Genomic DNA, 11,089 nt, shown 5'->3' with positions numbered 1-11,089 from the left:
GGTCACGGCAGCCCCCGCCACCGCCCCGCCCCTCTCCCCTCCGCCAACGACAGGCGCGGCCCTGCGGTGCCAATCACTGGCCGCGGCCAACCGGATCGCCGCGGGGGCGGGCCCACAGCGGAGGCAAAATTGCCTGGCGGCTGCGGAGCCGCTGGGACTCTGAGTTCGGCTCCGCGGTGCGCGCCCTACGGCACCGTACCGTGCCCTACGGCACCGTACTGCGGGGTGCTGCGCCCTACGGCACCGCGCCCTGCGGCAGCGTGCTGCGGGGCACCGCACCGCTCCCTCCGGCACCGCAGCGCCCGCGCCCGGCGGGGCCATGATGGCGTGCGCCGAGCTGCTGGCCGTGTGTCTGCTCTCAGCCGACCGCGGCCCCGCGCCCCGCCGCCAGCCTCTCCCCATCTTCCACGACGTGAGTACCGCGGGGCGAGCTCCTGTCCCACCCCCGGGGCCGGGCGGGCCGCGGTGCCTTCTCGCGGGGAGCCGTGGCGGGGCTGCACATGTAGGTGTCAGGGTGAGGCCCTTTCCCGCCTGCCCTGGCCGAGGAGCCAAGCCCAAGATATAAGTGAGTGGGCCCTGCGGCTTTGCTGTGCCCGAAGCTGTGAATCCAGGCGTGGGTTGTGATGTTTTAAATAATACTTAGTGTTGTATCTTTTTTCTGAATTATGGGCCTCTGAGTGGCTAGAAATAGCCCGCTTCTTATCAAGAGCTGGCTGTCGTGACTTCTGGAGCGGGAGCTGTGTGTGTCTGGCAGGAAAACTGCAGAAGGTACCATGTAGCTGTTAAAAGCCGTGGGATCCCACAGGCAGAGTGTGTCTGTTGCCCGCTGCAGCCCCCGTCCCAGCCTGCTCCTAACGCACCAGGAGTTGTGGAGGAAGATGCTCTTTGTGCAGGTTGGAGGTCGGCGAGGCACCCCGGTGGCTATGGGTGGCTTGGGGGAGTTGAAGGTGTGGATAGTGGCTGTCTTTGTTTTCACAAGACAGGTCCTGGCACAGTGCTTCCCATCACACTGTGTCCCCTCAAGCCCTGTGGTGAGGGTGCTCTTGTTGAGAGGGAGCTGTGCACCCTGGAGCTGGGGCTCTGGGGGAGGCAGTGCCCCTCCTCCTGTGGCACCTGGCAGGTTGGACAGGCAGCTGCATGCCTGGCCATCTCCCAGGGCAAGCAGCGCAGTTTGGGTCAAAGCCCACCTCCACTGCTGGAGCACATCAGAGGGGCTCAAGTCCCCAGTTCCTGGCTGTCTTTTGTGAGCTATAGGGTGCCTGGGTCGGATGGGCAGCACCCAAATCTCCCTGGTAGACCACCAGCTCTTTCATTCCCTGCCCTGCTGCAGGGACTGGAGAGGAGAAAGCAAGCAAGAGTTAAGGGTAAGGGTTGGTGTGGTGCCCTGGCATCTGGACAGCTTAGGGTGGTGCCAGCTGTTGTTTCTGTCTTATCCCAGTTTGGGCAGTGCCACCCGTGTGTCCCAGTTCATCCTGGAGGAGGGTAGCAGGAGATCTTGGGCAGCACTTTGGGAAGGCGAATGCAATGCCTGGTCTGATCCTCCGCCTGGGAGACCTCTTCACCAGGGAGCAGCTGGAAGGTGCAGCTCTCCTGTCCGCAGTGGTACCCCCCAGCTTCCAGCCAGGGGTCAGGGTCTCTCTCCTGATGAGGAGGGATTTCAGACTGGAAGGCTCTCCAGACAGCATCATTAACCACACTAATTACTTGGCTGATGGAAGATGGGCTGGAGGGGGGTTGGTGGTGACAGCTGTGTTCCAGCTCAGCTCCTCGGGGCAGCCACTGAATCCCACATCTATCCCTCAGGGCATCATTAAGCCAATTAAAATGGGAAGTGTTAACAGCAGTAGCGGCTGCTTTCCGGGTTCTGGCGGCTTCCCTTCCTTTTCCCTATGGCTCCCTTTGCTCTGGAGATTGGCAGGGTAAGTTTAATATCTCCCCTTTTGGGTCTGGGCAGTTGGCTGGTCTCCAGCTGCCCCCCAAGGCTTGTCAGGGCGAGCTGCTCCCCACCGCAGTGGGGCAGGATCCCAGACTGCTCCTTGGGCAGCAGAAAGGCAGGGCTGTCCACCACAGATCCCGGGTGGCAGCCAGTGCTTCCCCCGGGGCTGGAGCTGCCGTCCGCAGATCGCCTGCCTTCGGGAGAGGTGAGGAGGAGGAGGGCTTTGCCTAAGACGCTTCGCTGCAGGCACGGTACTAACTGCAGTGCTGCCATCACAGCTGTTTCTCTGTGCAGACGTCTCAAGCCTCTGTGAGATTCATCCCCCAAGCTGGCACTCGAGGGTTGCTTACTCCCCAGTCGGTGTACAAGAGGTTCAGAAAAGCTGCTTGGACAGCCCGTCGTTTATCGCCGGCGCCTGGCCGCAGCCCACATTAGCCTGCGGTGGGTCGGTGGGCACAGTGTCCCCGGGGTGGCTGTGCCCTCCCCAGCAGCTGGCGTGTTCCTGGCTGCGTGTCCAGCAGCCACAGTTCCTTCCACCCCTGTAGGCAGGGGAAGCCCTATAATGTCCCTCCTTCTTGGGATGTGTGGAGGTTCATCCCCAAATAAAGGCACTGGGTGTGGCTGCAGCTGCTTGGACCCAAGCAGGAGCTGGGGGCTGAGGGAAATGTCTTGGGATTCAGGCAGTGTCCCTGTGTTTCTGAGACTGCAAGCCTGTAGGGCCTCTCCAGCAGCCGATGCAGAGCTGATCCTATTCCCAGCCTGGCTTTGCATTGCTTTTCCCTGGCTTTGTCCGGGGGTTGCTGTCCGCACTGGGCTCTTTCACCAGGAGCAGCACTTACCTGTCATTGCCATGCATGTGCCTACGCCCCAGGTGGGGCTGGGAATTGCCCCAGGGCGGCCAGGAGTCACCCCGTGGAGCGTGGAAGTGGCTCTGCACTATTTTTGCTTGGCTGGAGTTGGATCCAGCCTTGCACACAGGAGCCATCAGTGTTTCCTGGCACACCAAGGGACCCCTCTGCAGCTGGGGTCGGCTGAGGACAGGCTTGCTGGAGGTGGTGAGGAGCCCTGCTGTCCCTGGGGGATGTGGAGCAGATGGGGCCTCACCTCCAGGGCTCTCACAGCTCTGCTTCTTGCACCACTTTTGTTTATTTTGAGCTTCAGGCAGCTGTTGTGTGTGCACTGGCAGTGCTTTTCTAATGCACCCCTGGAGCAGAGGCTCCCGTGTGTGAGGCAGAAGCGTCAGCTGTTTGCTGAGATTCATGCTGAATCCAGGATGGGCTCACCATAGATTAGAGACCTTCTCAGCCCCATAGGATCCCCTCTGGAAATTGTGCTCTCCCTCTTAGCCCACAGTCAGACCCAGAGGAGAAGGGCCAGCCTGTGAGTGGGAAATGTTTGGCCTCTCTTGAGTCTGCGTTTGTGAAGTGCCTGGGTGACAGGTGACTGTCTTTGGGATGAGCTAGCTGGCCTCAGTGACATCTAGAGTCAGAGAAATGTCGTTGCATGAGCCATGTGTCCCTCCAGAGACAGAGGGCTCTGCAGGATTAAGCTTTTGCCTTGATGAAAAGCGGCTGCCCAAGGCAGGGAGGCAGCAGGGTGGCATGGGCATGTGGGACCCCCTGGTGCTGCCCCTGCCCGCAGGCCCGGCTGCCCCAGCATCTAGGGAGCCCCAGCACACGTAAACCTGCAGCTGTGAGACCCCTGATGCACAAGCGAACCCTTTAGCCTGAAGAAAGTTTTGCTTTAAAACCCAGAGAAAGCCCTAGCATGCGGGAGCTGCGGGTTCCTGTCGCAGGTGGTAGTGGTCGAGCACCCAAATGCCTCGAGTGAGTCCTACGGGGTGTTCAGAGTGCACCCTCCTGCTTTCCTGCAAGGGAGGCAGCCTGGCCGCGTGCAGAGGGACGGTTACCTAACACTGGTCAGCTCAGGTCAGCCTCTATTCCCTGCAGTGGCTCGGGTCAGGAGGAGCTGGTGTTGCTCATAAGAGCATCCTCCAAGGAGGTGTCCCTGCTCCTGATTTTGGTCACGGGGAAGGATCAGGAAGCTCCTGATGGGACTGGCCTCAGAAAAGCCTCTACCTACTTGCAAGCCAGCGGCTTCCTCAGGAGTGAGCAGCAGAGGTTTCTCTGGGCAGCTGATTACCTCAAAGTGATTTTTCAGAGACATTTCAGTAGTAGATATGGGCTTGTGCCCTCAAAACACAGCAAAGCTGTCAGCAGTGCAGAAGGGAGCTGGGGGCAGAGGGGGCAGCTGGCTGCAACACATCTTCCTGTGTCAGGGAGCAGAGCTTGTCTGGGGGTGGTTATGTCAGCAGTCTCTGCTTTGCAGGTGTGTGAAAAAGAATATAACAAAGTTTGCTTTCCCCTTTTCTTGCCCTTTTTTATTTCTGATCTTTCTTCACACCTTCAGATTTCTTCATCAACCAGGATGATAAAGAAGAAAGTTGCCACACACAACTTTCTGTAATTGGTTCCATAAGGATGTGCTGGCCAAAACCTTGCACTGTTTGGTCTTGCAAGATGTTCCCAGGCTTTGGAAATGATTCTGTTTCTCACTGGAGTCAGCCCTAGGCCTTCTGACAATTATTGATGGAAGAGGAGCCAGGCGAGGATAAGAAGCCTTGTGGTTGGGAATCTGGGTTGAGACCCTGAATTGGAGCAGCTCTCCAGCTGTGCTCTGTGGCAGAATTAGTTACAAATTAATTCATTAATTATTAATTACAGTGTATGTGCTTGTCGAGGTGTTGCAGGAAGGTTTGTTGTGAAGGGTCATGACAAAGTGCAGGACAAGAGCTGCTCCTCAATACAGACAGTTGAAGTGTCAGTGGTGATGCACAAAGTGCTCCCGTTATGGAGTGGTTTGATGCTTAATGTTCTTTCATTTAAAGGGTCTGAAAAATTAAACACTTTCCATCACAAGGGTGTAGTGAAGCCCTTTCTACTTCATCTCTCTCTGTGTTCTCTAAAAGATGCTTGGTGTGAATGCTGGACTTGCTTGGGTGGCAGCGGCTGTGCCAAGATCTTTGCACATTGGAGGCAAGAAATGATTTTGAGAATTTGAAAAGGGGAATTTCCCCAGAGCAGCCTCTGCAGCACTGGCCTGTGCAGCCCTGCCAGCAGGGGTTTCTTCACGGCTCCCCCGGGCTCCGGGAGGTAGTTTTCCCATGGTGTCAGTGCTGGGTGCTGCCTGCCTCGGCGCTCAGCCATGCTGCTCTCCCTGCTGCCTTGCTAAACCCTGTTGTATTTTCTCTTGCAGATTTTCCGACGAGCCGACAAGAATGGTGAGTGTTTTGTTCCTGCTGCTGCCTCCCCCTCCCTGCCTGGGTCTGGGCGAAGCAGCATAGCCTGTCCCTGCTGGGAGGTTTGGCTGAACAAGTGAAGGAGGATAAAGGCAAGCAGCTCTCTGCTGCAGGAAAAATGCTTTTCTTCTTTGTCTGGAGAAAGAGGCTCTAGAGGCAAAGGGCCTGGCCAGGGGCTGGGGAAGTGAGCTCCCCCTGTTCAATGCCCATGTACCATGCAGGACAGAACCGCTTCCAAACCCTCTCCTGCCTTCATGCTCACAACCTCTCCTCTGCACTGCTAGCAGCGAGAAGGGAAGGCTGTGCAGCAGGCAGCCCAGGGGCCATCAGGCTTCTGCTCCATCTCTTGCATGATTGATTCAGTCTCTGCGCTCATTCTAGGGTTTTACAGGTGCCCTTGGTTGAGTGGCCCTGTTCCTGGATGCCCAGAGGAGCCCCTGGCATTTGAGAGTTAAGCTCTGCCCCTCAGTTTTTAATCTGGCACCCATAAACCAAGAAGTGCAAAGTTGTTTTTTGGAGCCTTCCCACCCCGTCTTGGGCTCTTTTCCTTCACATTAGCTTGCAGGCTCTAGGAGCTGCTTTTGTTGCAGATCAAAATGCAGCCCAGGAGCTGAAGTCCTCCACAGACGGGAAGAAAAAAGCTCTTGAGTCAATGGAGAGATTTTCTTTCCATAAAAACCTGATGCTGTCTTCATGGTGTTTGTAATGGGCTCTGTGCTTAGACAGTCATCTTGGACAGTCGTCTAAGTACAGAGTGTCTGCATGCGTTTCTGAACATGTTGCATGGGACCTTTTGGAAGGGGCTGCAATCCCCACCTGAAATTCCAGCAGCAGTGTCCCTGCTTGCCGGCACTGCTGGGTTTTTGATGGGGACTGGTGGGACATGCTTTCAATGAGATATCTGCTCTAATTATCATGCACAACACGCCCAACCGTCCCACGCTCCTGGTAGAGAGGCTGCTGGGAGGATTGCTGGGGCCTGTGTGCTTCTTTCTGCAGATATATAATTATTCTTCCCTTTTATTTAAATGCAGATGATGGGAAGCTGTCATTTGAGGAGTTCAAGAACTATTTCGCTGATGGGATCCTGAGCTCGGAGGAGCTGTGGGAGTTGTTCAGTGGCATTGACAGGCGTCATTCAGAGTAAGTACTGTGGTGGCACAGAGGAGGGGAGATGAAGGAGAATATAAAACTGCTTGACTGTAGATGGAGGACATTTGGAGGCGGGTGTGATAAATAGTCAGGGTGAGATAAACCTACCTCTTGTAACACACAGATGTTAAACCCCATTGAACACTGGCTATGAGCATTAGTGATGAGAGAAGCCAGACATTTTGAGAACAGTTACCAGATTTACTGTAGTTCCGTAAAAGCAAGCATCCATTTAAAATTACATTATGTTAGTTTGAAAAATGTATTCCAGAAATATACGTTCTGTAGAGCAGGTTGTGTCTGCAGGAGGAGCATGTGGTGGTGTGAGGACGATGCACAGACTGTGCAAAGTTGCAGACTTTGCCACTGCTGACACAAGGAACTGCTTTTCACTTACATAAGAGCTGCTTTCCACCAGAAATGGGACTTAGGAGTGTAACTGTGAATTTAGGCCAGCTACTTTTAAAAAAAGAAACCCCCAAAGAACAGGAGAAGTAATTGCACTTAGCCTTGGTCTTCTCTTGATTGGTGCTATCTAGAGTCGTCTGTTGGGCTTGGCTGGGTTTCTCATTCCAGTCTTTCAGATATCAGCGTGGCATTGCTGGGGTCCCTCTGCCCTCCCGGGTGCTGTGAACGAGCATCTCTTGGCCTTGGGAGAACCTGGGTGTTGATGAATGGCATGTCTTGGGGCCGCCTGGTCAAATGCAGAGGTGCTGCTGGGGGAGAAGGTGGCTGCAGCTTCCTCCCAGTCTCGGGCAGTAGGCTCGTCTTGGACGGCAGGCTCATCTCTGGCTTGTGCCACTTCCCCAGCACCTCAGGAAGCATCTCCCGTGCCTCTCTGATGCCTTTGGCCAGGGCAGTGTCTGAGCAGGTCCCCGCCGGGGAGAGGTAACTCAGAGCACCCTTAGCTGCCTACGCTGGTCCCAGGGCTTTGCAGGAGCCAGAGCAGCAGCACATAGGGCCTGTGCCCTGCCCTGATGCAGACAGCCCCTGAACACCACCGAGCCCCTGACAGCAGATCCCCAGCAGTCCCTGGCTGCAAGTCCCCCCATCATCCACCCAGTCCTGGGGAAATGGTGACTGACTCCGGCCAGTGGTGGGTGGTGGGGCAGAGAAGTGGGCTGGTGTGTTGCCATCCGCTTTTAAGCCTGGCTGCCTGTAGCTGCCTGTCCTGCCAGCTGGGCTCATTGGATGTAGTCAGCAGGAGATGTCTCTTTGGGCTGTGATCCCAGGGAGTTAGCAGTGAGCTTTCATCTGCAAATGCTCCTTTCCTCTCACTCCATTTTGGGGTGGCCTTGGAGCCATCCCCCATACAATGCCGCTGGAAAACATGGGTTGCAGCAAAGCAGAGTTTCAACTGTGCCCTTGGCTGAACAGTGAAGATCTCCTGGTTTTAGGTCGGGCTTCTTCCATCTGTCTAGAGCAGACAAACAGGACTGACCGAAGCGAGTGGGCTGTCAGAGCCGGGCACGGCTGCAGCAGTGCTCTCTCCAACTCGTTACCCATAATGACAGTGCGGTAGCTATGACAACGTGGCAGTTGCAGCATTAAGCTAGTGACATCTGTTAGCCAGGCATGACCGTTAGGTCTTTGATCTCTTTCTGACATGAAGAGCAGAAGGGACCCTGCGGACAGAGCTGGTTCCCATATTCCTGTGTTCAGTGACTTCAAGCAAGTATAGGAGACACCATCGCTCCAGCCCTTCGAGGCAGCTCCCATTTCCGCAAGAGCAGAAGGGTAAGTCCAGCCCTGAGGCCATTCCAGGTGTAGTTCTTGTTTCTGTCCCTGACTGGGTCATGGTCCATGTGGGACAGGACATGAGAGGGGGCAGCAGGGAACTGTACATTTCTTACATTTCTTCAGCTTCATCCCCAGCTCATGGAGGAGGAGGAGGAGGTGGGGTCTCCCAGAGAGGGAGTCTCACGTTCAGCTTGTCTGGTGAGCAGCATCCTGCCCCCTGCAAACAACATGGGGCAGCGCTGGTCTGCCCCAGCGCTCTGATCCTGTCCCAGAGCTGTGTGTCTGCTGGGACAAGGGACTTGGAGAGACTGGCATGTCCCCAGGGAGGCAGGACCCCGACTGTCCGCCAGGGCTGCCTGGGGACTGCTTGCCCACTTCACAGCAGCAGGTGACAGAGATCAAGGAGTGTTCAGCATACTGGGCCTTGTAGAGGTCTCTGTGGCTCTGCATGTAGAGCTGGACCTTCTGGCATTTGTTTTTGAGGTTTGCAGGGGGACTTGATCCTTTGTACAACATCTGGTGTCTTGTAAGGGCTGTGCTGGTGCCCTGCTGTCCCCTCGCCAGGAGGGCTGGACAGCCCATCTCCTCTGGGCTGCCTGCTTGCCTTGCACTTGCAGGAACTTAATATTTTTGAGAGGTGGCTGAAATTTTGTGCCAGATTCAAGAGTTATGACCTGAGGTAGTACATGGAAGTATTAAAAAGCTGTGAAGCATCTACAAAGTCTACAAACATATCTGCCATGCTTCTTTCATGTCCCATAGCTTTTCTGGTGATGGAAAAGTTTCACCCTTAATCTGGTGGGTGGATTTGGCCACAAGGGTGCTGTGTTCATCGGGTCTGGGCTGAAACGTGTGTTTCTTTGTCAGTGCCAGCCTGACCCAAGGAGAGGCAGTAACATAGACCTTTATACCAGGCACTCTGTGTCTGGGTAACGGAGCGCAGACACACCCTGACCCTCACCCATCACTGCGAACCTGCAGCTGCTCCCCTGACTCCCAAAGCTGACATCTGGGAAGATGAATATTTCAGAGGTCTTCTATGTTACTTGTTCTCCTTCCAGAGAGCCCATGGTGCCACACTCTCCTTTTCTCCCTGTCCTTCCTCTCTGATCTTCACTCCACCTCCCATCCACCCGGCTCTCAGGTGGGATGCTGTGGTCTGTGCATCAGGCACCTCTGTTCAGATTTTATACTTCCCCACATGGCTTTTTTTTGTTTTGAGTTTCTGAAAATTGTTCCATTTTGGCTTTAAAGTATCTCCTTGCCCTAATTCTTTGACATTAAAAAAAATCAATTGGAACCAAATTCAACTCTTTATTGCCATTTGGTACAACAGCTCTGTCTGCCATTTCGTGTAGCTTGTCAAGAAGCTCCACACCAGCTCTGGCGCTGGCACAGAACAGAAAGATTCACCTTCCTGGAAAAGGGCATTTCATTGGATGAAAATGCAGGGGTGAGAAGAGACAGGTGTTTTTGAAGGGAAGGAAATCTCCATTGCTGCAGAAGCATCTTGGGAAATGTGGTTTGCTCTCTGAGCAGCTGTGTCCATCTGCAGCTCAGCCAGGTGGGGTGGCAGCAGATCTCAGGGTCTCACAGGGACAACTTAATGGAGAGTTGGTTACAAAGGGCTTTGGACTGGATGTTGTAGTGTTGCATGGGTCGCATGCCCACTGCTCTTTGCAGGGGACTGTGAAACCTGCCCAGGGAAGCATTGCATGGACCTCGTGTGTCTTTCTGTCCTGCATCTGTTGGGAAAATTTAGAAAAATAAGGTCTAGAAAATCCTCCTTTGCATGAGAGCAGTCAAATGGTGGTGGCAGGAATTGGGTACAGATTTCCCAAAGCCTGTGTCTCTGACCTTGAGTTACAAGTGAAAGAAGTAGGAGTGCTGACTTGGTGTTTTTTAAAAACTCTCAGTGGAAATAACTTCAAGACTGGTTCTGTGGAAGAAGGGACTTGTGTGAACTTCCCTCTCTAGTCAGAGACTTGGAGCCACAGCATCTACCAGTCTCTGAATAATGGAGAGTGACTGAAGCACTCTGGGTTACACCAGAAAGGTTTGGAAACCAGACCTGTGATAGTAGCAAAGGTTCCCAGCATGATAAAAATAAAAAAAATCCCATCTGCTTTGCTGAAGCTGATTGCTGTTTTCTCGCATAAATTCCAGGCGCACTCTCACAAAATCCCGACAGCATAATGATGACAAGATCCTTCATCATCAGTTCAAGCTTAATTACAGTTAATCAGTGGTTTGAGCACAGTCAAAATACAGCTATGTGGAAATGTGGAGAGTCTCAGGATGAGTGCTTTGGAGACAGAGACTGGCTCTTCTCTTGGAGAGGGAGAAGGGATGGCAGAGAGTGGAGCAGAGCAAAGCCTGCTGCCCCCTTGCAGCCCTGCAGAATGCATTGGGGTTTGACGTGCACGTTCTTCACGTAAGCTCCTCCTGGTTTCTGGTGCGAAATAGCTTCTAGTAGCATGAAAATGGTGCCACTGGCCTCGTGATTTGTTTGCTGTGCTCTGCCCTGCCACTAACTGTGGCCTGAGGGCTGCCACAGGATGCAGGAGGTGGGAAGAGGTGTCTGCGCAGGGTTGCTGACGGATCAGGCTGCGCTGGGAAGGGAGCAGATCTTCCATGGGACAGCTTCCACGGGCTGGTGTTTGCCACAGGATCCTGGCAATTGGTTCAGTGTTTAACTGTTCAGTGATTGATTAGTTATCATTTATTTTTAAGAAGAAAACAGACAATATAGATAGAAATAATCTCTGGTCTCTCCTTAGAAGCTGTAGGGTTGGTGTTGGTCATAGCTCCTTGTCACACAGACGTCTGCTTGCTAGAGCTGAGGTGGGGAACTGGGCAGTGGGTTGAGCTGGTGGCCCCTTCTTGCTGGTGCAACCAGTCCCAGCCCCAGGTTCTTGCTGGGGACAGATGCAAATGCCTGGGTAACGTGTGCATTAGATGTT

The 11,089-nt window shown here is 54.2% G+C and overlaps 1 protein-coding gene across 1 annotated transcript in view; it reads left to right on the top strand.

Annotated features, from left to right (window-relative positions):
* The first annotated feature begins 227 nt into the window (after positions 1 to 227).
* Positions 228 to 11,089, top strand: part of NECAB3 (N-terminal EF-hand calcium binding protein 3) — a 28,812-nt gene continuing 17,950 nt past the window's right edge. The window contains exons 1-3 of the mRNA XM_026862054.1: positions 228 to 412; positions 5,192 to 5,216; positions 6,269 to 6,377. Coding sequence (XP_026717855.1) covers positions 320 to 412; positions 5,192 to 5,216; positions 6,269 to 6,377 — 227 coding nt within the window. The 5' untranslated portion in view covers positions 228 to 319. The remainder of the gene's footprint in view (positions 413 to 5,191; positions 5,217 to 6,268; positions 6,378 to 11,089) is intronic.

The sequence above is a fragment of the Athene cunicularia genome, assembly GCF_003259725.1.
Source record: "Athene cunicularia isolate RWA chromosome 20 unlocalized genomic scaffold, athCun1 chr20_part1, whole genome shotgun sequence".
Lineage (NCBI taxonomy): Eukaryota > Metazoa > Chordata > Aves > Strigiformes > Strigidae > Athene > Athene cunicularia.
Note: the sequence above shows the minus strand (reverse complement) of the source record. Positions and strands in the feature narration are given on the sequence as shown.